A 26,313-nucleotide genomic window follows, 5' to 3' on the forward strand; every position below is an offset into this window, starting at 1 on the left:
ATGGAATAATGCTTAGGCAAAAATTGAATTAGAACTAGTTATAATTCGTCCCATCTAATTTAACGTTTGTTGTCTTTCCAGCCTGTTACCATGGAGATAATACTAAATGCAGACATTGGCAGAAATATATTTACTTACTTATACTAAAATCGCGACAAGGCGTAGACCTGATCAACAAAGAGGAACAACGCAAAAGAATGATGATTAAAATATTTATTATAAAAACAGACATGACAGAAAGATCATGCTTTGGGTGAAACATTGCGAGACTCCGTCCAGACAGTTCGGGTACGTTCAGGAGGAGGAGACCCAGTAAACAAGGCACACCGAGCGCGTCAGAGTATTGTGTACGAAGTAGTAAGTGCAAGTCACATTTCATGCCAATTTCCAGTTGAGATGAACTTGGGTCACACATAAAACGCCAAAGAAAAACATGCAGACACAAAAGTGCACATCACATGCAACATAACAGCATGCAAAACAGAACATTCCAAAGAAACAGATCAAGTATAAATATACACAGGATTGGAAAAGTGAGTTTTCAGAATCAATAATATTGGATAAATGCAGAAGTTTGGCACCATTGGAAAACTGATCAAAAATATCATCACTAACTGTGCAAGTGTTAAATCAGATCAGACATTAAAACAAAACACTGCAGTCAAATAGAAAAACATTAACTTAAACTTCAGAAAATGGACAAAACACTTGCAGCAGTAGCATTTGACATCATCGGCTCAGTGATGGCGTAACCAGAACACTGCACTCATTCCTCATATTAAAATAGTCATACAAACCTTCCCAAAACCAGAAGTTCACTCAAGTGGAGGATCGACATGTGACTGAAAAACCTCATTACTTCTTACACCGAGACCACAGTCTCCTCTCCAGCTCACATTACTGTGTCATCACGTATTGATTTCATTCAGGAGTATTAGGGCCACTGATGTGGAAAAAATGTTTTCCATGTATAAATATTCTAAGATTTTAGAAAAAAAAAATGTGAGTTTGCAAAACAAAGCAATATACGAAAAAAAAAAAAAATAGTTAATCATTTTCGGGGAAATTAATTGAACAGTAAAAATCAGTGGCCCTAATAATCCATAATATAATTCAGCGATAATACAAAAAATAAAATCCTTGTTCTGAACACCACACAGAACTTCGAAAGGAACGCAACTTCACCAAGTCTATCACATAAAAAAACAAATTCACTTGTTGGATAAATACACTTCATAATTTGATATTAGATTAATATATAATTTGGAGTCGGCACATTGAGTTTATTCCTGAAACAAAGTTGGCAGACGTTGATCAAAGGCCAGCTTCAATTCTAGTCCCTGAAACCACACTTGCTCTTAAATTCCAAAAGACAGAAACATTTTCCCAAAAAGGGAAACAAATAAAAAAAGGTTCTTTAGGACGCCGACTGACATGAATTTCATGGACAAACAGATTTCATCGGTAATGTTGTTGGACCCTAGTAGATAAGATCTAGTGACGACGAGGGTCAAACAGACTCCACAAGGAACTCGAGACATGAGAGACAAACACATAAAAGCCTTAAAAACGGCTCGTACCATATTGCACTCGGGGGACACGGCGTCAACGGCGCCGCCTCAGAAGCACTTCCTGAAGACGATCTGCGGCCCGTGCTCCTCGTATTCCTCCTGGCTGATCCACGCCTCGCCGAAGGCGGGCAGGTTGGCCAGCACCGCCCCCCCGCGCCACACAGAGAAGTCTCGGTCCCCGGGGCTGGTGACGCGGACGCTCTCCCCCACGTCGCCGGGAACCAGCCCCCGGATTTCAGCCCGCAGCCGCTCGGGGAGGCCCGGCAGCAGTGTGTTCCCGCCTGCATTACGGGGGGGGGGGGGTGGAAGAGATTTAAAAGTGACCTGAAAGGAGTCTCTGTAGATCACGTTTGTGCAGCCCCCTTAAAAAGAACAAAAGTTACCCGAGAGCACGATGTTCCCCAGGAAGCAGCGCCGCAGGTCGATGTCCGAGCTGAGGACGGACTTGAAGATGCTCTCGTGCATCCCGTAATGGTCCCGTCCAATCAGCTCGGGTTTGAAGAGAATCTCAGGAGCCCTGCAGGGACGAGGAGGCGGTTTTGAGAGAACTCAGACTTGTCTGATAAAAAAAAAAAAAAAAAAAGAAGGGGGGGAAACCTCCCAATTGAGTTACCTGAACCGCTCCGTGCCGAGCGTGACGATCTGTCCGTCTGGCATGCTGTAATGCTTCTCTCTGCGGGGGTCAACCCCCCGACTCAGCTCCGCTTCGTAGTCGACGGCCACACAGCAGCAGCTCTCCTTCATCTCCCTCACGATCTCCACCTCCGCCGTGGTGCGCATGCTCACCCCTTGTTCCTGCAGAAGCTTTAAGCACATCTCAAAAGGGTCACGCACACCGACCCACACGCCGCTTCTGTGATCAACGCACACAGAAGCAAAGAGCTCATTTAAAGACATTGTCTAGCTCACTTGTGGGTGAGAAGTGAGTCAATAAATAAAAAAAGGGTTCTCATTTAAGAACAAACTTCTCTATTTGCCTTCCTGCTTTAAACAAAGCACACGGTGCCAACTCAAAACAATCAGTGTTGACATTCTAATAGAAAAGTAAAAACCTCTTGGTCCAAGCCCCGTATGTTCAACTTCTTCACCTGTGGGTTAGAAGCGTCATACAACAGTCAACAGAGCAAAGTGAATACCTTCTTCAGGTGCAGGGTCACGTCTGCACCGGCCAGAGGGAAGCGCTGCACGGCGTGAGGGAGACAGTATCCCTCGAACACAGGCACGCTGTGGCTGACTCCGTCTCCAGAGTCAAACACCACACCTGCAACGAAAACAACACGTCAGCAGGACAGTAAACTTTATTCAATACTACCATGTTACTTTATCGTGAAACACTTCCCTGAGTGACTGTTTGGTGACTTATTGAACCATGTATAGTCATGCAGCATAGTGCGGAAGTGGAATGCATAAATGAGTCAAGTCACCAGTGGACCTCCCTGCAGCGTAGAGCGCCAGCACCGCCTGCATGGCCACGTAGGTGAAGGGAGCGTTGAAGCACTCGAACATGATCTCCACCATGCGCTCGCGGTTCTGCGAGGGGTTCATGGCCGCCTCGGTCAGCAGGACGGGGTGATCGACTGGATCCACGCGCAGCTGCTGGAAGGTGTGATGCCAAATCTAAAAAAACAAAAACTCATTAGAAAACAGTTGAGGTAACGAACCCGCTGATTCAGGTCCTGAATCAGCGGGTTCAATGTTTTCCTGGAAACTAAGTTCTTGAGTCATCTGGCCTCTGCATCACTTCACCTTTTCCATTTCATCCCAGTTGCGAATGATTCCGTTCTTGATGGGATGTTTAAGAGCCAGAACCCCTCTCATGTGTTGAGCCTCATGTCCAATGTAGATCTCCCTTTCAAGGTTCCCATTCATTATTTCCTGCAAAAATAATACGTCTGATCAGAAAAGGGCTTGAGGCAAAGCCGAATCCTTAGTCGAGGGTATTACTTATTTTTATTGCCAATTAGCTGGTAATAATAATACCTCATATTTCGGCATTCCAATAATTGTTGGAAAGATAATGTTTGGGAGGTCTTGATCTGCAAATCCGGCTTTCATCAAACCGGACCCCGTATCCAGGACGATGGGGGTCTTGAAATCCGTCATCTGCAATCACATTCAGAAGGACATCCATCTGAATCAAACAATAATGGAGACCATGCTCTGCAATCTTTGCTTTTTATACACAATGGTTGCCAAATATCTTTAAACATATTACCTAATAACAGATGTGCTCTGAATAAGCGCTAGAAATTAACAGGCAGTTTCATCTTTTATTCTAACACATTATGTAAACTATGACTTGCACAATTTAATATCAGGAGGTTATGGCAATGGTCTTTAATAAAATGAAGGGAAAAATTTTGGGTTTTTGGAGCCTTTAGCTGTGCAAAGAAGACGTAGCAGTCTTTATGCTAAGCTAACGACGTCATAACGAGACGCCCTGCTGTGTTACAGGAGATGGCGTACCTCTCTCGTGTTGATGTTTAGCTGGGCCCGAAGGCCAGGTGACCCGGAGCCCGATATCCTCATGGCCTCTGAGCTCTGAACACCAACAGCCTGCTCAGCTCTTCCACCGGGGTCAAACCCCAGAGGTCGGCCCGGGGGCAGCTGGGGAGCCGACTGCCCACCTGCAGCAGGTACAGTCTGGTCCTCCTCTGCAGCTTCTTCTGATGCATCCTCTTCACATTCAGCGCTTATTTCAGTATTCAGTTTCAAGTGCTCCAATGAAACACTGCATTTCTCTGTGAGCACACTGTTGTTATTGTTGTTGTTGCAGCTGCGTTCCTCCACATCTGGACAGACTAAGGTTTGACTGGCGACTGGGCCGACATCCTCGGGCCGCCCGGCGAACGTCACCAAAGCGGGATCAGAGGCACCGGCGGGCCGAGCTGGACCCTGCAGCTCTGTGTCAGGAGGAGGTTCGTGCTCAGCGAGGTTGTCGCGGTTCACGGGAAGAGCAGCCGGTCTCTGCTCGGGGGGCTCGGGCGATTTCCCCCCGGGGTCAAACGCGCCAACATCTGGCTCAATTCCAGAGGGTGACGAGGCATCTTCACAGGATTTGTCTAATTTGCTGATATAGATGGAACCTTGAGGTTGGATTACCACCTCTTCCGCGGCTTCCTTCACATCTGAGGTGGCTTTAATAAATGCTAACGAGCAATCACCGTGACATTGGGAATCTGGAGGTGGAACCATGTCTTGTGGTGTAGCGTCTTTGGCAACACCGGGACCCGACACAGCTGGAACATTCTCAGTGTTACAGGTTTCCTGAGAATCCTTGTGGACCGGAGGTGTACTCGGAGATCTACAGCTACCTGCTAAAAGCTCATCACACAGCCAGAGGTCTTCTTGGTCTTCCTTATCCTGACTTCTAGCCTTCTCCATTACAGAACATCTTACGACCCTTCTAGCTCGGCCTTTGTCCTTCGCTTTACGTTCCCTGTCCAAACTCTTCTCGAGCTTCTCCACCTCCCGTTTCTCCTTTGCGAGCTGCAGCTGAAACGCCTGCCTCTCCTTGCTCATACTTGACAGCCCGTTGGTATCTACAGGTTCCTCTTCAGGGTTACCGTCGCAGCTTCGCATGTCCTGGATCTTCAGGTTCTCCTCCATAATCAGCTCGTCCAGGATCTGGACTTTCCTAATCTCCGTCAGCAGGTCCGGCTCGTTGTGAAAAGCCCCCGTGGCAGCTTCAGTCTCAGATCTAGACTCACAGAGGTAGTCCGAGTCTGCGGGGCTGAGGTAATCCTCGAGGCCAAGAACACCAGCTTCAGCCAGCTCACTAGACGACATCTTTGAAATATGAACACAAGCAATCCAGGTTAACGGCTTTTGTTAAATGTGAACCTGTGCTGAATACTGCAGTTCTTACTTAAAAGTACAAGTTGTCATAATATATTATTGTCGTCATTTTATTACATTTGTTCAAAGAAAGTGCTTCTAGTTACTTAAAAAAAAAAGTTAGCATCCCTGGGCTGGATGCTTTTAATTCTTCAATTAGCTGAACTTAAGTTTCTCCCCTTTTGTTGTTCAGAAGATGAAAATCACCTGCTCGATTGGTATAATTAAAAGAAATAGCACGTTTAACTTTGCACTCCTGAAGATCGTGAAGTATCACTTTATCTCGAGGAAATGTAATGCAGACAAGAGGGCATTAGATGCTAAACCCAAACGTACCGCACCGAGCTGGTCCTCACTGTCCCAGGGGGGCCACTGATGGTGCCTCTCCTCAGACCTCAGCAGGGCATCCAGCACGGCCTCCTGAGCCAGAACGTTTTCTTCTTTCTGAAGAGGACGACGTTTAAAACAGGCTTTTTTCTAACTTGAAGTGAAGGGCTTCGGAAGTTAGAATCCTCATTTTGCAAATAGTGAAAACCTCCCCGGCTGGGGGCCTTTTAATGGCGACCATCGTTCGCTCCTCTACGCAGACTCTTACCTCCAGGATTTCATCTGCCCGGTCCAGAATCATCTCCACTGCCCTTAGATCCTCCTGCTCCTTCACATCCCAGTCATTTAGGGAGACATCCACCGCACTTAGGGAATCAAACAAACAAAATGCTTTTTTTTTTAAAGCACAGAACGTGCAGCATTTGGAGGTTGAAGTAAAAAACAGCAGATCTTAAGTCGATGTTTTAAACAAACATCTTTGAACTCTGTACGAAAGAACAAGTGTGGAATGGTTTAAGTGATTTAACTGCGTTACCCGTCCACAGCGTCCAGATTCTGGTCCCGGAGGTCGTACGAGTCCCAGAGAAGAGTAGGAATCCCCTCCGTGGTGCAGACCGATCCGTCTCCTCCTCCTTGTGTGATCGTGCTGGAGAGGATGTGGCGAACGGCGCTCAGTTCCGGATCCTGCGGACTGCTTTGCGGGTGCAGCCTCCAGTTGGCGCTCCGTGAGCGTCCGGGCGGCGTGGCGTTCAGAGCCTCCGTCTGCGTGGGCTGATCTCGAGACCCTTCGGCCTGGTCGGGGTCGGAGGGCTGGCGGGACAGCAGCTCCCTCTTCTGCGGCGTCGGGTTCTGCGTGATGGTGACCGTGTACGAGTTTTCCAGATCGTCTATGGGCAAGCTGAGCCAGGGGTTGTTGGGCGGCGCCGCCGAGCGCTTCACTTTGATCTCCAGGTTGAGGGACTCCGCGGTGACCTTGGGGACGATCTGGATGCTGGCCCGGGAGGAGTTCCCCAAGGAGCCAAAGTCCAACTCCTCTCTGGGATCCTCGCCGCCCGAAACACCGGAGGCCTTCTCTCCGTGGAGCAGAGGCTGGCTCAGGGCTCGTCTCGCACAGTCCCCGTCCCCGCACGCCTCCGGGTGGTTGGTCCCGGCGCCATCGAAACCCGAGTCGAATGAGCTGAGGGAGGGGGGTTTGCCCTCAGCCAACGCGGAAACAGCAGACTTTTCTAGGAGACGGCTCGCTTCCTTCCCGCCGTCACATCGATAAAGGTCCTGCGCATGCTCGGTCGCGCCGTTTGTGGCGCCGGCGGAGGAGGAGGGGTCAACGCTGCCGCTCCGCAGCAGCTCGTACTGCCACTGTAAGGCCAGCTGGAGGTGACCGACAGCCACGGGGCCCGAAGACATCAGCAGTTTCCTCAGGGTCAGGCACCTGAAGAAAGTAATCTTTAGGTTAATTGATCTTCCTGAAGATTGTACGACTCCAATCGTCGTCACAGCTGATATAAACGCCATCGTCACTGCATCGGAGGATTCAAATCCATAAATCAGAAGCAGTTTCTACTTCACTGGTTTGATAGTGAACAGAGGAAACGGACCTTCCAGAGGTGCGCTTCATTTAACAAACAAGCACGTACTTCTATTAGCATCCATTAAAACAAAGAAAAGCCAACGTTTTCTACGGTGACATCAGGCTCCATGCTCTCGCTCACCTATGAGACATCAGCTTTCCTGCCTCCTGGACCTCGTCATCCGGAATGGCTTTGGACAGATGAGCCAGGTGAACCAGCTCCTCCGTATCTGGAGGTGGATTATTCTTCAGGAATGTGGACATCTTGTACCTCCACGCAGGGATCGTCCCCCAGTTCCTGCTCTGGACACCGTCTCCAGCGACGCCGGACAGCAGCAGCTGGAGGACGTTCTCGCAGAGGACCCGGTGGTACCAGCTGTCGGCCTGCGGGAGGAACAGACACTTTAACACACAAGTGTTTGTAGATTGAAGGGTCAACAGATCTCTTCAGATTAGAGACAAAACGTCAATGACCACATGTTCAAAAGGTCCTCGGAGGGGGAGAACCTGCCTTGTTGTAGTGATGGTGGTAGCTGGAAACCGCTCTGAGGGTTCGGCGGACGAAGTTCACGGCCGAGTGGAGTTTCTCCTTCAGCCTCTCCACATCCAGAACCCAGCGCTCTCTGGTCTGACCGTCATACTGAAGGATCTCCACCACTGCGTGGATCACATCCTCAGCACGGCCAATGAGGGCCTGGTAGGGGTGGAGGGGTCATTTAGAGAAGCAGGTCAATCACAGTGCTTACCCCAAAGAATGTACAGATAGGAATACGTAGGTCATAAAGAGGCCTCACTATGAAACAGAGCAAACAGTAAAACCGTTACCATTGCAGGCGCGTGAATGGACACCTCAAATTCTGACACCAACATCACTGCCTCCGCAGCATCCTTTGCGATCTCTATTTTGTAAAGCTGGAGCTTCTCTTGGAGGAGAGTTTTGATCTGCTCTGTGATCTGGAAACAAAGAGGAAACACATTGGTTCATGGAAGGAGTGCCAACATTTGAGAGACAAACGCGGCACGGCGCGTTTAAACCGTGGAAGCACGGACTCGCCTGCAGAGCCTCCTCTCGCAGCTGGAACACCTGCAACTGGAGGCGGGCCTTAGAAAAGGCCTGCTGCCACAGAAGCTCCACTTTTTCCATAGCAGCAGTTATTCTGTAAAACAAAGACATCTTTAAACGAATAAAAAGCTCTTGGCTGTAACAGTAGTTTTGAGTTAATTCATAATTGATTGCTCAGTCGATTGTGAAATGTTTCAAACAAAGGCCGCACAAGTGAAACTTGTACCTGCTGTGGTTCTGCAGCATGTCGAAGGCGGTGTGGGTGAAGAGAGCGGTGCCGGCCAGCGCCTGGTAGCACGGCTCCTTCTCGGGGTGACGTAGCTTCTCCACGACACTCTCGCAGTGGTTCAGCAGTTCATCCAGGCCCAGCTCCCTGAAGACATGAACAGGCATAGAAAGGCGGGTTAGTTTCAAGATGCCGCTAAAGGATACATTATCTATAAAAATGTGCCAACTGTGTATCTTGTTTCCCAGTGAGGAAAAACTAGCAAAACGGGAAATGATGAAAACACATGCGAATGACAAGATACCATAAAATACAGTTTCTTTTTTACCAAAACACTGGCTACACGTCGTTGATAATTAGAATAAAAGGGAAGTAAGCAATAAGTCACAGAGGGACACTTAAATAGCGCCGCTTTGCCTCCATTTTCCAAAATCATTCTAATCAGACCATCGACTAAACAGCCGTTGCCCCACAGGAGGAAAGAGAAAGGGGGGGGGGGGGGGGGGGGGTTGTGAGCCCGACCTCCTCAGCTGCTGGAACTTGGCTTCGTTGGTGGAGCAGAAGTGCCGGAGCTCGTCGAAGGTGGAGGGCGGAGGCAGCCTGGACAGAGCCTGCAGGGTGGAGATGCACGCGGGCAACCGCTGGACCACGGAGAGGAACTCCTGAACAAACTCATTGATCTCCTGCGAGGGGGAGCAAAAAAAAAGTCAATATTTAAAGGACTCCTGGTGTTTAATAATAAGTGATCCTTTAAATTTAAAATAATTTATACTATAGTTTTACAATTTAACAAGCTGCTGATTGACGTAACAGTTGTTTCTGAGCTGCCAGGGTTAATGAGTACCGCCATCATGGCAAAGTGCCCCAGATAAAAACATGAATGAATGTATAATGCAATGGGAAGACAGGGTTCCTTTCACTTGCTAATAAGGTCAGCTGACCACGCCATGCGTTCGCTCAAGCTTCACCACGGTAACGAGACAATAGCGCCCATGAATGGATTCACACATGAAAACCTCTCCTGACTGAGTGAGCCGAGCGACTCCCTCGTCACAAAGAAGCGCTAGTCGGAGTAAATATTTTGGTCCTCGGCTCGTAAAGCATTGGGTTTGTGGGGGGGGGGGGGGGGGGGGGGGGGGACTATTTCTGTGTGCGTGAACCCAGGAACAGCCGTCGAGGACAATGTGACTGTGTGTTAAACCCTCCAACTAATCACAAGACAGATTCATGAGACAGTCTTTGATTTGCTCAGAGGCCCAAACACGGGTTTCAACCAGAAACCAGAAACCATTGCTCATATTTAATGATCATCTGTGTGCATTTGTCAAAATAATCTAGGGTCAAGTGATTAGAGCTGCAGATGCAAACTGTTCACTTCACATGTAGGATTTTTGTCCTATTCTCATTCTGCAGACCCAGATTTTCCCCCCACGTTTGCATGCATCAAATCTTACACACACACACACACGAAAAGTGACAGATGTTATTTTTCTGCTTTTTTAAAATGTTGCAAATAACGTGGCTCATCATTCAAAGTGCGTTTTAAAGGGAAGAGATGACCTTGATGAAGGCCACCCAGCTGTGGTGACAGTAGACCAGGTAGCCGCCCAACGACGCCGTTAGCTGGCTTCGGTCAATGTGGTTGGAGAGCTCTGGGATCTCTTTAAGAAGAACCTTCTGCAACGAAGATGAGATGAACGTTTATCTCCCAGAGCCAACGGGCCAAAAAGCTTCAGCACGAGTCGCGTCGCTCACCGTGAAGGAGGCCGTGGGAGACTTTGAGGGCGTCAGCAGTTTCAGCAGCAGCTTGACGCCGTCCTTCTTTTTGGGCTGAACGATGTACACAGTGTGTACGGTCCGCTTGTTCCGCTAGAGAAGACGGGGGATAGAATGAGGAAATACAAGTAAGACAAAAAGGATGATCTGATGGATTCATTCTGTGGTTTAATCATAAATTACAGCCTTTTTTGGCTGTCACCATCTTTGTTTTCTCCAACAAGAGATTGTATTGAGGTGGAAACCCCTTCTGCACTTCAAGCAAACTGTTGATCACAAGGTAGCCCTGCCCCACCCTGACTTTTATAAAACTTTGAGATCATAAACTCATGTTTACGAAGGGAATGAATGAAGTAATTTCTTTGGACCAGAGGATTCGCCCCCTGGTCGATAGTAAAGAGAATACAGGTTCTCGGCATCAGAGTCACTTTGAAAAGCAAGGGGTTTCCGTCTGAAATTACAAAAAACCCATCGGCATTCAGTGAAAAGAGACACTTCCCCCCCCCCCCCCAAACGCAAACAGCATTCTACATGTCATTCCCCACGAACTAAACACATGTAAACAAACTGTGCTTTCTGGGGTGGACGAGAGTTGTTCAAAGGGGCAGTACATAATGCAATATATAGGCTTTTCCATCACATAACCAAGCATATGACCAGAAATGCATGTGACCCCTCCCCCGACCCAGGATTTCTACTCCCACTACAGACTTCCCACACTTTGTGTTGTGCCTTGAACAACCACTCAGGCTATGGCTCTTTGAAACTATGAAGCACTTGTTGCATAACTTAAAATGCTGCAAGAAAGAGCTCCGGCTAGTCAAGAGGGCAAATCACAAGGTGAGCGCGTCACTGTACTGTGTGCAGAGAGGACCCACTCTAAATCCTGCATGCATTATTCATACAGAGCCAACTGCAGCGACTCCAAGCTACGGTTTCTCAAAAGATCTGTGCGGAACACACGCACAATACTTTCACTGTGAAACTAATAAAATAATACCGGACGCCATCCTTTCAGCAGCAGAGAGCAACGCTCTCTGGACATTCCTCTCAGCCCTGATTCAGTTCTGTGGTTGCAGTTGGACTTCCCTCACAGGAAATTACACATCAAAAGCTGAAATGAATCCTGCACAGATCCTACAAACAGAATCTTTTAGTCCGGAGCAGTTTGTTGCCAACATGAACTGGAAGTCAGCGTTTATTTATCCATCCCACAACCGGCATATTTCAGTAACGGCACTCCTGTAGTCCCATGAACACAAACAAAGTAAGTAATTTTTTTCCCTTTGTCTAAACATAACTTTAGTTGCATTGAGATCTTAAAGCAACTATGTTTCTCACCCACCCCCATTGAGTTTAAGCATGTGGTGGATGAATTAAAGAATTCAAGAAAATATTCATAAGAAATGTAATTTCAGCAGATTTCAAACATTGGACTCAGTTTCTATGAAGGAAACCGACTCAATTCAAAATGTGCATCTAAAAACGGCGTCGTTTACATCCATTTGGCGCGTCATCTTCCACATCTTGGCCCTGCAGTTGCAAGAGATTCTAGTGGAATCGTTTGAAACCCCTGGACGGCGTGTGAAGAGTCACATCCTGGTGCGTGCACAGGATACATGCTTCTGGATGGTTACACTACTAATCAGGTTGTTGTTGTTGTTTTTGTTGTTTGCATCAATACAGAAGGTTGCAGCGTTCCATCTGCAGAGCACACATTCCTTAAACTGCAGGTGCAGAGGGCATCCACACACGGCGGCACTCGGCCAGGACCGTACCTCAAGCAGGAGCAGCGTCTCGGCCACGAATCTGGTGGTGTGGAGCGAGGCAGACCTCAGATCAGCCACCGCCGACACCAAACTCCTCTTCTCCTGCCGCTTACTGCGGCGAGAGGGCAAATCCATCAGTCAATACATCCTCCCCATCTCAAAGACACACGCACAAAGAATGTGCGACTTGACGTACTTGTGCAGACATAGGAAGTAATTTATGAAGTCCACCACTTCTGCTTTGCTGAGTTCTGAGGAGAGTTTGGCTTGTTTGTCCGCCGGGAACACGATCAGAGGGCAGCCGTGTTGATCGAAAGCACCTGGACAGACAGGTAACACGATAAATGATCAGTCAATCCTGCCCATACAACTCTTGTTTAGGATTATTGTCAACATGCAGCACTTGAATGCAATTACTCAAGTACCCTAATAGGCTCTACAAGTCTTAATTGGCGGTTTTCCTCCCTGGCGGAGCTTCAATACAAACCTCACAACTGTGCATTTAAACCATATTTAAAAAAGAGGTGGGGGATTGAATAGCTACCAGGGAATAGCACGGCTGCAGAGTCGAGCATGTGATCAGCAGGCAGCGGCGGGGACTCCTGCGCAGACTCATGGAAGTCTGAGGAAAAGGAAAATAATAAAAAAAAAAGTTTCGTTTTATTGAAAACACGACAAGAATGTTTGAGCAGCGGGGAAGAAAACCGGCTCCATTTTCTCCAATTCCTCACCACAGTTTAAAAAGGGGGGGGGCAACTCTGTGCAGTGATGAAGTGTCCACGTGAATAAAAGGTGCATGAGAGGAAATATAAAAGTTATCACTGCGCGTTCACGCGGCGAGCCTCCTACCTGTTGCGTGTCGGCTCATCTTTCCTCACTAACAGCTCCTTCTCCGTGACAGGTTTTTTTTTTTTTTTAATTTTCTTCCAATCTTTGTCGTGTCCACTGACCCTTCCCCCCCCGGTACGCCAGAGGACCACGGGGCAAGGTTCTAGTGCGTCGCCGGTGAGCCGGGCCGGTGCTGCTCCGCCATGTTGTTCGCCTCTTCACCAACGGCTGACCGCGCTAACCCCGCGGACGGGACGCCGCTCGCCTCCGTTTATACGAGCCGAAGAGGGCGGAGAAAAAACAAAAGGAGGAGACCAACTGGGGGGCGGGGGGGGCCCTCCTCCCTCGGTGAGGAGAAGTGCTGTGTCCGACCCATCGTAAACACGAGTTTTATGGTATTATAAAACCAGCTTCGCGTCTTCTTCAAAACTACGTGATGTTTATTCAGGGAATTATGGTCCATTTAGAGGGAAGCGGAGTGCGCGTTGGGGGCGTGGTTACCTTGTGATTGACAGGCTACCATAGACCACACACACACACCAGTGGCTGACGTCACGATAACGGCCTTTTTGTCAAACATACTATGCGGCAAGGTAGGCTAAAGGGCGGGGCTACCTTGTGTTCGACAGGACGCCGCGGTTACCATAGACCACACACACACCAGTGGCTGACGTCACGATAACGGCCTTTTTGTCAAACATACTATGCGGCAAGGTAGGCTAAAGGGCGGGGCTACCTTGTGATTGACAGGTTGCTACAACGTCGTTGACCGATCGCTGACCGATTTTTACTTTTCATGGTGTCCCCAAGTCCATGAAGGGTACTTTTAACATTTTGGTTGCGTAAAAATGTCGTTTTCAGCGTTCAGTTGTTCTTGTTTCACTTCTTGTTGCAAAACATTAAGAAAACTTTGGGCTTCAAAACCTGTTTAAAACTGAATTCCAGGAAACCAATGAGTGAGGACATGTCATATTGTGTTATGAGAAAGGTAATTAGATATCTCTTCTGCTTCAGTTTTTAAACATTCTTTTAAATCTGTTCTCTTACAAAAAAAACCTTATGGGATGGCAAAGGTTCATCTCTAAAATACTACTACACCTTGTCCTTTGTGTCACGTTCATGTAGCTATGATGACAAAATTATGTTTATGATAAATTAATAGACAAAAGAAATTCACACGTCTTATCTCTTATAAGCAGCTAATCTGGTCACCTGTGAAAACAGGCTTTTCCTGTGTAGGAGCAGCCATGTGTCACCTTTCTGTTGATACACCAAACAGGCCCGACAGCATGGAAAATTGTTCTCAAACAGAATCTCTGTCAAATCTAAGTCCTTCACTTAACTTTGTAAGATAAAAATCAAAGGCTGCTTTCAGTCATTCAAGGGGTTCAGCATTCTATAGATCACGCCAGTACTTCTTAGGCATAGATGTAGATATATTAGTAAAAAGAGTGATTTTGTAAGAATTTTGCTGTCAGGATTTTCAAATCTTCCTGCATGACATTTTAATTTCCATTGAACACATTCTTGGCACGCCTCAGTTGCAACACGAAGAAACTAACAGAGTTTCATCCATTGTCTTTGTGTGTCTGGGTAAGACTCACAGAACAAACATGGCTCAGCAGCGGCCATTTTTTGTGTTACAAGTCTTCAGACGGTCTTCATTCCTACCCTCACCTATGGTCATGAAGGATGGGTCATGACCGAAAGAACTAGGTCACGGGTCCAAGTGGCCAAAACGGGTTTCCTCAGCAGAGTGGCTGGCGTCTCCCTCAGAGACCCTTAGAGGGTGAGAAAGGGAAGTTCGGCGTCCCCTGCTGGAGCTGTTGCCACCGCGACCCGACCCCTGATAAGCGGTTAAAGATGGGTGGATGGAAGTTTTCAGAAACGTAACATTTGAACATGAAAATTGAGCATTATTGTCTTAATATATAATAATATATATGTGCTATTTAGCCTATTTCCAGAACTGCATTCTGAACATGATTGTTTAATTATAACGACATATTAAAGTCAATAGTTTTTTAGGGAATTTAGGTATTAGTCCTATCATAACAGATGTCAAAAAGATTGTACTGCCATAGGAATGGCCTTTACAGATAAATTGCAGGTGACACTAAAGATGATTCAGATGTACTAATAGATATCATCAGGATAGGTCTATGAACTCTTCCATATTATATGCTTCTCCAGCAAATCATGTGAGACACCATGTGATCAGCACATGGCTTTCTGTTCATAAATAAACATCCCCGGCATCAAAGGCAGACGGTAAAATAACTGCAGGGTCGGATGAGGCCACTTGAGGGCCGTAGAGGACAAATTAGCTTCCAATATTTGGTTCCATTCTCAAATCCACAAAACAGCCTCTCTTTTCCACAGAATCCATTCATACAAACACTGGGCCATTTAAACATTTTAAATAAATATTCTGACCTACACACAAATAATACAACTCCTACAATAAGTCGACTTAGAAAAGCTTTCAATTCAAATACCCCCGATACGTTTCTATGACTTTTATCCTTCCCCTATTTTAAGGGCTGACTTTTATGTCTTATATGTTTTATATTTATTTTATTTTCCTAACCCCATAAACCCGTCAAAATCTTTTATTTTTTAAGGCAGAACCGGAAGTTGTTTTCAAGCGACATCGGCGCTGATGTGATCTAGTGACGTTAAACGTGTTCCTCGCCGCTAGCCGACACACATTTACACACCTTATGACGATGTTAACAGACCGCCTTTTTTCTTCCTTTAACAACACAACGTGTGTTTTTTAGCATAAACTCGGTTGAGTCTCATACGAAAGTTGTAGCATCAAGCTAATTATCGTTGTTATTATTATTAGCCAGTTAACGCTACAACGGTGACATGCTAATGAGCTAACGTGCTAGCAGTGAGCGTAACCCGTGCCGACCGTTATTCGTCGGAGCAGAGACGGTTGACCCGAGGAGCTGTTAAAAGATGTCCGGATATCTATAACGGAGGCAATCGCTGTTTTTTGTTGTTGTTGTTGTTGTTTTAAAAAAAAAAAGAAGAAATCTGCGGGGTTGAGATGAACACGCCGCTCGGCAGGAGCGGCTTGGTCGGGCTCGCAGTCGGAGCCACGGCCGGTTGCGGCTTGATCGCCTTCATGATTTTCCGGGAGATCAGTCGGAGGAGATCCCGGAGACTGGTGCTGGAGGCCCGGCCGGCTCCCCGGCTGGGTGACGGTTCCGAGGAAGCGCTGCTGCGGGACACGCTGGATGCTCAGGGTGGGTTCGGGTCGTCCCGGGACCGACCGCTCTGGCTCTAATCTTTAATCGCATTTAACAAAACATTTAGTCATGATGATAAAACATCACACACACACATATAAAGCTTGTATCCGATGGGTTAAATTGTTAACTAATAGGATATAACAAGCCTTATTTCATGATTGAGTTTGGTCAATTTAAGGCTTTTCAACATTTACAACAGAAACATTGACTGGCATGTAAATTTCAAAATATCTAAACATTTTAAAGGATGACTTTTACTGTGCAATCATAAACACCCGAAAAGGCAGAAGGCAAGGATCACCCAAAGTAAACTGATCCCAGGTCAGTCGCACTGCTGAGATGAGATGAGATGAGATGAGCTCAAAGATTTACCGAGACGTTGACGGGTGACACCTGAGATGTTTCAGGCACAACGAAGTGGAAGGAAACCAGGGGCGGCCTCGCGTTACGCTGAATAAAATATCACGTCTAGTTAGAAAGTGCTCGCTGCGAAGAGCGACGTGCTGGGCCTGCTGCCTCCTCAGCCTGCTAAGCAGACAGATGCATGTGCCTGCCCCCCACCCCCACCCCCGGTGTAACTTTTTTTCTGTCTCCTCCTCCAGAGGTGGAGGCCCAGCAGCAGGCCCTGGCCGCGGTGGAGGCGGTGGTGCAAGGCCTGTCCCCCGAGCAGCAGCTGGAGCTGCGGACCCAGCTGGACCAGGTGCTGAACTGCGTGGTCTCGCTGCGCTCCGAGGTGGCTGAGCTGAGGGGCGGCCTGCAGGACATCGCTGTGCAGATAATCCAGGATGTCAAGTGAGTCCCGCTGGTGAGACGTCCGCTAGCTGCACGACACCTGACGGATCCAATGGGCAAATAAAACCGCTCACCATTGTCAGAAGGAGAATGTGTGAACACACAAACGTAAAGGCTACGGTCACATTGTAGACACCCCTCCTCCCCCCCACCCAGGAAGGGCGTGGAGGAGAGTCAGCGGGTACGTCGGCGGCGCCACATCGTCCACAGGGAGCGCACCGACTCCACCGGCTCCAGCTCCATCTACTTCACTGCCAGCCAGGGCGCGGCCAGCGCGTACGAGACCAGCGAAGGGGGGTACGACGCCCATTCCGCCTGTAGCCGCCTGAGGGGACCAGTGCACACACACACACACACACACACACGTGCACTAAACAGCATGCGGCTGTTCACAAAGCACACGGGAGACTTCATTGTTTTGTTGCCATCCAACATCTTTACATTAGTGCTAGAATAGAGGAACGTTTTCATAATTCCTCAATGCAACTTCAAAGTTGAGATTATTCTTTGGCGGCACAGATTAGGTGACAAAAATGTCCAGGCTTCATTAGCTAATTCAAATTAATCACTAAAACCGTTACAGACTGTTAACCAAACAGTGCAGAGTGTGGCTAATAGTAAATGACTCTCTTAATAGTAAATGATTACTACTACTTTTACTACTCAAATTAAAAAACAGTTAAATAAAGAATGCGCTCGCCCCCAGGTACTCTACGGCCTACGCGGAGTCGGACTACACCGATCGGGACACGGACAAAGAGGAGGGCGAGCGGGAGCCGGAGTCCGAGGGGGAGGACGAGGACAGGAGCTGTGCCACTGTCCTCACCCTCCGTCAGGAAGACTCCCAGGAGGAGGAAGCGGAGGACAGAGGGCTGCTGGAGGAGGAGGAGGAGGAGGAGGAAGAGGAGGGCGGGCTGCAGCTAGTGACGGAGGTCCCCAGCGGGGAGCTGGCTCTCCTGCTGGCTCAGAGCGACGTCCTGCACACCGGAGACGGCAGTCTGAAGGCAGAGGGCTTTCGCCTGCTGCTGGACAACCGAGCAGAGGTGAGGCGCTATGATCAGTGTCATTATACAGAAGAGTTAGAATACATAATGCAAACTACACATGATGCAGGTATGAAATATATATATATATATATATATATACACAGCTTTTTTGATTCAGCTGACTAAGCAAAGACCCCAAATATTTATCGGTAACATTGATGCTGACTGGTGTTTTTACTGATTCTGTGTTGGCAGTACGGAGACAGCAGGGAGTTTCTATGGCGACTGGCTCGGGCTTACAGTGACATGTACGAGTCCACTGAGGACAAACAAGAGAAGAAGACCTATGCTCAACAAGGTGATGGACACACACACACACAACCCAAAATAAAGAAGACTCTAACTGAGAATTAAATCAGAGGAAAAAAAAAATGTTAGAACAAATCAGTCAAATAACTTTCTGTTTGTATATTGGCAGAAAACATTTAAAACATATCTTTAACCCCAGCAGCAGGTCGTCAGCTTTGACTCCTAAGCGGCACCTAGTGGCAGCTTGATGAAAGTACACCAGAAATATACATGTACTTCTCTCCACTTCTTACAAATCAATTCTGCACGATTGATTCACGTTTGTTGCCATGGATACTTAAGCCTGCGTGTCATTACGGCGTGTACCGTATTTTCCTAAAGTGGAGTATCCATGTCAACAACACCGTAAAAGGCTGTTCGAGGAACCTGGGAGTTTGTCACATACACAACGTGAACAGAACTAGACGGACTGCGTCTGACCGTGACCCAGGTGTGACGGTTGTGGTTCCTGTCACTGAGCTGTGGGCTGGTGTTACAGGTCAGGAGGAGGCCGAGTTGGCCCTGAAGAAGAACGGCCTCAACGCCGAGTGTCACAAATGGTAAAGTAACACTCTGGATCTCCACCACGTTTGGACCGTTGCTGCGCGTTCTGACGTCGGTGCTCTCTGTGTGTGTGTGTGTGTGTGTGTGTGTGTGTGTGTGCAGGTTTGCTGTGCTGACAGGACTGAGCTCCAAGCATGAGAGCATGCACGGCAAGCTGAAGAGCAGCAACATCTTAAAGGTACCACAGGCGCACATCGGGGGTATTTAGCCAGTGTTTGTTTTCACAGGCTGAGACGCTTACTCACCAACTTACTTATTTGCTACTTTAATTACTCACTAACTTGCTTACTTAGTTGCTTAATGACTCTCTTACCATCCTTAAGGGGAATTTGCCTCAGGCACAGAGCTCTAGTCTGTTGCCTTAAAATACAAAATAAATCCTCAGATAATCTACATCAAACTCATGTTCATCTTCGGAGAAGAGAGGATGTTGACTCCTGTCAAGTTTTGTACTTTGATGTGATTTTTCTTCTTCTCTCTTGTTCAGGAGCATCTGGACCGAGCCCTCGCCCTGAGGGACGATGACCCCATGTGTTACTACTTGCTCGGCAGATGGTGCTACGAGGTGAGAGGCCGCCTGATACCTCCGGTCCTGTAAGATCCAAGCGGTCACACACTCTACTACTCGTACTCTATCCGCCACTCGAGATTGAAAGTTGTTTTGTGTGTGTGTGTGTGTGTGTGTGTGCAGGTAGCTACTCTGGACTGGCTGGAGAAGAAGGCGGCCGCCGCCCTCTACCAGAGCCCCCCCACCTCCACACTGCATGACGCGCTGGAGAACTTCCTCAAGGTACCGGAGTTGCGGAGATGACGGGGGATTTCTGTGCTCATTTCAATTATAATGAACTCAAATTCAGCGATTGTCTCGAGCACCGTGACGTTTTGAGAAAAATGAGGAGGGGAAAGTAGGAGATTGTGTTTTTATTTTGTGTTAACTGTGTGGTTGAGGAAGCCAACGTTCATCACTACAGTATTTACTCTTGTGCTATATTTCAGGCAGAGGAACTCAGTCCAGCTTTCTCCAAGACTGTGAGACTTTACATCGCACAGGTAACGCAGCGTCCTCAACACGGACACGTCAGTAGATTAGGTTCTTCATCATTGGTACGTTTCTCTATATTATGAAAGCGTCACATCTCGGACACACAAGTCCACTAAAAACTAACGACATTCAATGACGTTTGATGGCAGCAGATTTTATACCTCAGCATGTCTGACCTTTAGCGTGATGTGGACTTTGAACTTTAGTGTCACAAGGAGCTGGGAAACATCTCTGAGGCCACGAACTGGACTGCGCTGGCCCTGAAGACCCCCACAAACTCTGATGATGTAAGAGCAAGCCGTTTAACAACCACCACCAAAAGTGTATTTCTGTTCATAGCTTTTGAGTTTGTGGTGATTTTTGTCACAATGTTTCCCCAAATGTGTGCATTTTTCTTTGTAGGATGAAACGGCTAAACTAGAGGCCCAGCTTCGAGTCCTAATTGACAGAAGCATCTGAAGAAGAAAGAAAAACTATATATTTATATATATATATATGTCCTTGTATCCAACTGATGAGGCCAATGGCCCAGATTGGCTCGTCAGGCCGCCAATCTGATCTCATCCCCTTTTCATTGGTGGATACTCGTGTCATACCCTCACTGTGAAAGATGGACTATTGATGTATATTTATTTTCTTTAATTGAGCAAATATGGCTAAAAGTAATATTTATTGTGATGTTTGTAATATCTCTTGTTTAACTATTGATCTGCCTTGTTAACTGATCCTTTGATTTATTTTAGTCAAACATAGTGTATCATTTCTGTAGACTGACTGCTAAATGTTATTTGGTCCAGATTAATTAATCAGGGATGTTCTCAGATCTTTAAGTCAAAGAGGGACTTCAAAAAGGATACTTAATTAACTTATGCATCCATTAATTAAACTTTTGTTCTCCTGTATTCTAGTTGTGCTGGGTCCATCCCAAATTGTCTTTGAATGATGTGTTGACACAATTGTAGTATTATAGTAATTTGATCTGAATATATATTTTTCAGCTCCAATTTCCATCACTTGATTATGTAGTTTAAAGCATCTGCACTGATCCATAATCTGACTGAAAAGCAGCTCTGTATTTTTCTGCCTTTTAGCTTTCAGTGTTTTTTCATTTGTTTCTGAAGTGAAAGTTAAGCTGCTTTGATCTAACATGTTTTCTAATTTGATCCTGTGATAAAAAGTCAATATGCACTCAAATGCCCTGCGTATAACACAATACAATTTTTTTTTTGTATTCATGTCTTGTCAACTTGTGTTTAGCAACCAAACACCATAAAAATGTCAATTTAATGGAAAACAAATTTAATTTAACTATGACAAAGACAAACTAGTAGAGCTGGAAGAAGAGAAATGACAGTGAAACAAAATAATGGCATTCAACAGAAACACCATGAAAACAAAGAAACGCAAAAAAGATGACAGTTTAGACTTTATAATTTCTTTTTACCACCGAGACAAAACTCAAGAGGTGCATTTAAGCAAACAAAAATAAAATGACAGTATCTTTAGTATTTTATATAATTACTGAGACACTAACTTATGAGGCACATCCGGTAATTACACTCCATTGTCTCAATGCAGAATGAGACAAATATCTGGTGAATATAATCCAGTGTCCTCACAGATTGTGTAATTATGAGAAACCTCTTCTGTGTCTTACATGCTTGGGTGTGAAAGAAAAGGAAACATCCCATGTTTGTGATGCAGATCTGCAGCCTGGACCGTCTCATCCGCTCTGCCTCCGTCGGCTTCAAATCAAATCATACAACCTTTCCTCTCGGGACTACTCGTCAGTGCATCGCTCCGTGTGAAGGCCGCACACTTCCCTTTTGTCCGGGATGGAGTCCGAAGGCGTGACAGTAACATTTAGCCCCTCCCCCCTGCTTCCTGCCAGCTCAGTCCTTGGCGTCGCCCACTCCATCGGGGTTAATAGCAAACATGGCTTCGGCCTCCGGGAGGCAGGGCGAGTCGTAGATTTTGCAAATCCTCGTCTCTCCTCGGCCTTTCCTCAGATACAGACTGCACAGACAAATAAAGAAAAGCGAGCGCTCTTTAAAAGTCGTCACGGTGCTGTAGAGCCTCGTGTACCAAGCGGTCTCTCCTCCTGCTCCGTTCAAAGGGCATCCCGTCACTCACCGCGTGGTGGAGGCGTGAGCCAGGATGTTGCCTCCTATCGGTTTCTTGGGATCCGCGGAAAACATGGCCGCCCCATCCACCTGCGCCACCACCTGGTTGGATATCACCACGGCAACGCCGAACTGTCGCGACGTACGATTGAGTCAGCCACAAAAGGATTAGAAAGTTAAAATGCATCGTCACAACCATGTAGATTCAGAAGGAGTTGGACAGTGAACTGGACTAAACATCATGTGTATTTTAACACGCTGCAGCAAAACCACCGAGTGACACAAAGCAAGGCGTTCACTGCAATGGGAGTACGGTCACACAACCAGCCCGCCTCGGCCTCTCCAGAGAGCACTGACCTCGTCTGCCAGGCGGAGCAGCATGCGGAGGAAGCGACCCAGGTGACCCTGTCGCGCCGACAGCTCGCCTCTGCCCGAGTAGTCCGTTCTGTACAGAGCTGTCGCGCTGTCCACTATCAGCAGGGCATACCTGACACAAGGGGGAGGGAGGGAGTGAGAGTTATACAAAATGACTACACTCAAAGGCTTTTATTTTAAAAACATTTATACCCATTTGCAGTTTTAATTTAGTACAATTCCACAACTCCTACATCTTCACACGCAAATGCATTTCAAGCTGAGGCGAAAAACATTCAGCGCTGCCTGACCTGGACTCCGCCATCATGGCGGAGGCTTGGTACAGCAGCTGGGTCTGATGGTCCGTGTTGAAGGCTCGGGCGTAAGCCACGTTGTCCAGAACGTCACTGCCTACCAGCCCGTACCTGCAAACACGGAGAGGACGCGAGAAGTTCCACCAACAGCTCCCCAGTGTACATCAACTGTTGAAGATAAAAAGGTGCTGACTCACCTCTCGGCTACAGCGAGAAGTCTCTCTGGTCTGAAAGTTCCCTCTGTGTCGATGTACATGGCTTTGCCTTCTCCCCCCCCCTGATCAATGGGCAGCTGTGGACGGGAAAGACACCGTTAACAAGAACCAATGAGAGTCTTTCATATTATTCTGTGTATCTTCTGCACAGTTGATGCAAAAATCCAGTGACTACCTGACAGGTGACGGCGAGTGTGTGGCACAGCTGGGTCTTCCCCGTCCGAAACTCCCCAAACATCTCTGTGATGGAGCCGGTCTCGATCCCGCCTGCAGGAGAAACAAATAAGTGGAGAATGAGAGAGTAAACCTGATTGTTTCTACCACCGGTAAGCATTGAGTCCACAAGGCTTCGCTCACCCTGCAGGAGTTTGTCGAGCTCCTTGGAGCCGGTGGAGATCTGGATGATCTCCGCTCTCCTCTGGTGGAACTCTGTAGCCGTGGTGAAACCCATCGGCACAAGTTTGGCCGCTTCCGCCTGGGAGGGGAAGTGTTTTTTATGTGCCAAACAAGAAAAACATTAGAAGTGAACCAAGAGAGAAGTAAATCACGAGTAGAGTCATTTTCTCATAGAGGAGTCGTGCCCTGGTGGTCAGTCCGACCAGCACTCATTGATTCCTCTGGAGACTGCAGTTTCTTACTAGAATTTTGTCGGCCTTGGCCTCACTGATGCCTTTGATGTTGAGCAGCTCCTTCTTGGGTGCGTAGGCCACTGCCTCGATGGTGTGGAAACCCGACTCCCCCAGCTTCTTGATGTCGCTGGCACTGACGCCACATTGCTGCATGCAGAGACAATGGAACACGAGACAGCCCAGCGTGACTCCACCAGGAGAGAAGAATTAAAAACTTTCTAAATCCTAAATCTCACTTTATTTGTAACTTTTCAGTAAATATAATTGAATCGATGTCCATGAGGCTGACATGCAGGATTGTAAAACAATCATTTTACATAATAAGGTGCATGTCATAGCTATAGGTTTGCATTACAAATGAGTTGTGAAGACTGTCAACCTCCCCAAACAAAAGCCCCCCCCCCCCCCGCAGGGCAGGGAAGGGGCGACTACAGGTGCACAAAGTGGAGCACAATGCAGGATACAAACCTCCAGCCTGCTCAGCGGCTGTGGCCCGAAGCTTTCCTCCTCCTCCACCTCCGTCTCCACCCTGGCCTCGCTCCTCATAGCCATGGTCCGAGTGTGAAACCTGGTCAACAGAGAGGAAACCGGACAATCACAGCGCCGTCTTCCCTAGAATGACTCCGGTTGTCATCATTGCGTCACTTTGCTTCCCTGGACTTAATGACGAATAAGTTTTAACCTAAACATCTAACATGTTAAGTTAGAACAGTAATAACTAGTGTGCTAGTAACCCAATGTGCCCTGCGAAACCAATACACAACCAATATGGCTTGTGTTATGAAATTGGTAGTAGTTTTTAAGCCCGACACTGTTTTGCCGTTAGCTTATTAGCATTAGCGGAGTTTTTGCATCAGTTCGCTGCTTTTCGGCAACGTAAACCCGCCAAAGTCCGCTTATAAGCCAACAAGTTCAATACGTTACGTATTTCTTACCTTTCGTTTATAATAATAAATTATAAAAGGTCGTTTTTCCTTTGACACGGCCTAGGGATTCGCGTACTTGCTGTCTCCTAGTTTCTCTCGATTGACTGTTTAATAACCGAAAGCTCCCGCGCGCGACGTACAAACAAAACGTGATGACGTTGTCATGATGACGTCGAGAATGAAACCAATCAAAACTCAGTCGATGTATCCTTCAAAGTAAACGTCCCAGCAGGGAGTCCAAAACAAGTAAAGTCTGAAATCATCAAATAATAGAAGACTGATGAATATAATTTAAGGGTTTAGTTATCATCATCACCATTATTATTAAGTTTAGTTTTGTAGGTAATGCCCCCAAAAGCTAACTGCTTTAAAAAGAAAAAGACGAATAATTCAATGATCTTCCGCTCCCCACCACCAGGAGGTGCTGTGACATTTCTAGTCCTCGATCGCCTCCTCTTCTTCCTCTACATGATTCCTCGGCCTTGACTTTCAATACATGGCTACGCTTTAAGGAGCCAGCCCTGGACCACCGAAAAACAAGTCTGCAATGCTCATTTTCTGAGTTTGTTCGTTACCCCGCTCGTAGCTTTTGACCCGACATGTCGGACAAAGAGGTCAGCGGAGGGAAGGACAGTGCCCCGGAGAAAGGGTTCAGGACCCCCGGGCTGAGAGGCGTACAGACCTCCACGCTGTTCCGAGCCTTCAACCCCGAACTCTTCATGAAACCGGTGAGGCTCGAACCACAAATAGTCTCTCCATGAACGTTAGCTCAGCAGTTAGCCTAGCTACATAAAAAACAGTGCTAACCGGGTTCAAATGACGTAATCACTTGTTTTCTGTCTGTACATGATAATACACCGTATCTGTAGTGTTGAGATTACTTTAAGTTATAACACTTCAAAGGGCAGCAATACAGGTTTCTTTCTCGTCTGCAGGTGTTTCCTTAACTAGTGTGGTTTAATAATCTTACCCGTCTTCATCAGCAAAAAGAAAAAACTTTTTTGCTTTTACAGAAAGGGGTTTTCTAATTGACACTGTTAATTCAATTCATGTTTGACAATGACAATCAAAAGATCAAAATGTGCAGGAATCCAGAATCGGGACGAGAAATGGACCCGATCTTCAGACTGAGTGACAGCAGCTGCTGTTGTGTGATTGGCTGTTTAATATGTTGCGCTCACACAGAACGGTGCCGGCTGGATGCATTTCATCCAAAGGCTTCACCGACACATACCTGCGTTGTTTTTCAGAATAAACCCGTGATGGCGTTCGGACTGGTGACCATCACCTTGTGCGTGGGCTACCTGGGCTACATGCACGCAACCAAGGAAAACGACCTGCAGCTGTACGAGGCCATCGACAGCGAGGGAGAGAGCTACATGAGGAGGAAGACCTCCAAATGGGACTGATGTGTTCTATGACTATATGTATTATATTAATATGTTGTGTGTGTGATTGAATTAAAACTGGATGGAAGAAAGGACACCTGAAGACTTCAATAACTTCTATTAAAATGTGTGTAGAAATATGACGAAACTTCGCAGTAAAACAAAAAGATCTATGAAAGATATTTTAAGATGTTGGGTGTTTCAGTGAGATCCATATTGTTGATCAACCTAAAACCATTTAAGTAAATGGTTAGTAAAAAATATCTTGGGTTGGGAGCTGATCGGATCAATGAAAGAGAATTGGGACCGCTGACCTTTTTATTAAAATTGATAAAATTCCAAACCCTACTTTGATCATCAGGCTCTCATTGATCCACCTGAATCATTCGCTCATTTAAAAGACAG

General features: G+C 46.9%; 4 protein-coding genes across 4 annotated transcripts; 2 read left to right on the plus strand and 2 right to left on the minus strand.

Annotated features, from left to right (window-relative positions):
- Nucleotides 1–204: 204 nt before the first annotated feature.
- LOC119194817 (uncharacterized) lies at nt 205–13,402 on the minus strand. The gene is made up of 23 exons (XM_037449228.2): nt 12,986–13,402; nt 12,681–12,758; nt 12,333–12,456; nt 12,146–12,248; nt 10,347–10,460; nt 10,152–10,268; nt 9,114–9,274; nt 8,592–8,738; nt 8,357–8,459; nt 8,128–8,256; nt 7,814–7,996; nt 7,445–7,686; nt 6,271–7,164; nt 6,004–6,100; nt 5,745–5,852; nt 4,038–5,360; nt 3,552–3,674; nt 3,318–3,446; nt 2,996–3,188; nt 2,708–2,832; nt 2,185–2,375; nt 1,955–2,088; nt 205–1,852 (listed from the first exon to the last, which is right to left on the minus strand). The coding sequence occupies exons 1-23, from the start codon at nt 13,002–13,004 to the stop codon at nt 1,620–1,622; spliced, it is 5,070 nt and encodes a 1,689-aa protein (XP_037305125.2). The 5' UTR covers nt 13,005–13,402; the 3' UTR covers nt 205–1,619.
- A 2,189-nt stretch (nt 13,403–15,591) lies between these two features.
- Nucleotides 15,592–21,186, plus strand: rmdn3 (regulator of microtubule dynamics 3). The gene is made up of 12 exons (XM_037449832.2): nt 15,592–16,221; nt 16,830–17,019; nt 17,176–17,316; nt 17,726–18,062; nt 18,261–18,363; nt 18,853–18,913; nt 19,020–19,095; nt 19,405–19,482; nt 19,609–19,707; nt 19,914–19,967; nt 20,166–20,246; nt 20,362–21,186. The coding sequence occupies exons 1-12, from the start codon at nt 16,023–16,025 to the stop codon at nt 20,416–20,418; spliced, it is 1,476 nt and encodes a 491-aa protein (XP_037305729.2). The 5' UTR covers nt 15,592–16,022; the 3' UTR covers nt 20,419–21,186.
- A 118-nt stretch (nt 21,187–21,304) lies between these two features.
- rad51 (RAD51 recombinase) lies at nt 21,305–24,675 on the minus strand. Its single transcript, XM_037449834.2, has 10 exons — nt 24,530–24,675; nt 24,063–24,162; nt 23,604–23,741; nt 23,323–23,440; nt 23,141–23,232; nt 22,948–23,042; nt 22,748–22,861; nt 22,440–22,569; nt 22,093–22,214; nt 21,305–21,975 (listed from the first exon to the last, which is right to left on the minus strand). Exons 2-10 carry the CDS (start codon nt 24,144–24,146, stop codon nt 21,852–21,854), a joined length of 1,017 nt encoding a protein of 338 aa, XP_037305731.1. The 5' UTR covers nt 24,147–24,162; nt 24,530–24,675; the 3' UTR covers nt 21,305–21,851.
- A 302-nt stretch (nt 24,676–24,977) lies between these two features.
- On the plus strand, nt 24,978–26,003 carry smim8 (small integral membrane protein 8). The gene is made up of 2 exons (XM_037449462.2): nt 24,978–25,248; nt 25,771–26,003. Exons 1-2 carry the CDS (start codon nt 25,120–25,122, stop codon nt 25,927–25,929), a joined length of 288 nt encoding a protein of 95 aa, XP_037305359.2. The 5' UTR covers nt 24,978–25,119; the 3' UTR covers nt 25,930–26,003.
- Nucleotides 26,004–26,313: the final 310 nt, after the last annotated feature.

Source organism: Pungitius pungitius, chromosome 20 (genome assembly GCF_949316345.1).
Source record: "Pungitius pungitius chromosome 20, fPunPun2.1, whole genome shotgun sequence".
In the NCBI taxonomy this organism is placed as follows: domain Eukaryota; kingdom Metazoa; phylum Chordata; class Actinopteri; order Perciformes; family Gasterosteidae; genus Pungitius; species Pungitius pungitius.

Coding starts and splice junctions, on each gene's coding strand:
- rad51 (XM_037449834.2), bottom strand. CDS start 24,146: ATGGCTATGAGGAGCGAGGCCAGGGTGGAGACGGAGGTGGAGGAGGAG. Junction 23,441..23,603: donor CCAAGGCCGACAAAATTCTA/GTAAGAAACTGC, acceptor TTCCCCTCCCAG/GCGGAAGCGGCCAAACTTGT. Junction 23,233..23,322: donor GCTCGACAAACTCCTGCAGG/GTGAGCGAAGCC, acceptor TTTCTCCTGCAG/GCGGGATCGAGACCGGCTCC.
- smim8 (XM_037449462.2), top strand. CDS start 25,120: ATGTCGGACAAAGAGGTCAGCGGAGGGAAGGACAGTGCCCCGGAGAAA. Junction 25,249..25,770: donor CCGAACTCTTCATGAAACCG/GTGAGGCTCGAA, acceptor GTTGTTTTTCAG/AATAAACCCGTGATGGCGTT.
- LOC119194817 (XM_037449228.2), bottom strand. Junction 10,461..12,145: donor AGACGCTGCTCCTGCTTGAG/GTACGGTCCTGG, acceptor CGTCTTCTCTAG/CGGAACAAGCGGACCGTACA. Junction 3,447..3,551: donor TTGGAATGCCGAAATATGAG/GTATTATTATTA, acceptor TTATTTTTGCAG/GAAATAATGAATGGGAACCT.
- rmdn3 (XM_037449832.2), top strand. CDS start 16,023: ATGAACACGCCGCTCGGCAGGAGCGGCTTGGTCGGGCTCGCAGTCGGA. Junction 16,222..16,829: donor GGACACGCTGGATGCTCAGG/GTGGGTTCGGGT, acceptor CTCCTCCTCCAG/AGGTGGAGGCCCAGCAGCAG. Junction 20,247..20,361: donor CCCCCACAAACTCTGATGAT/GTAAGAGCAAGC, acceptor TTTTCTTTGTAG/GATGAAACGGCTAAACTAGA.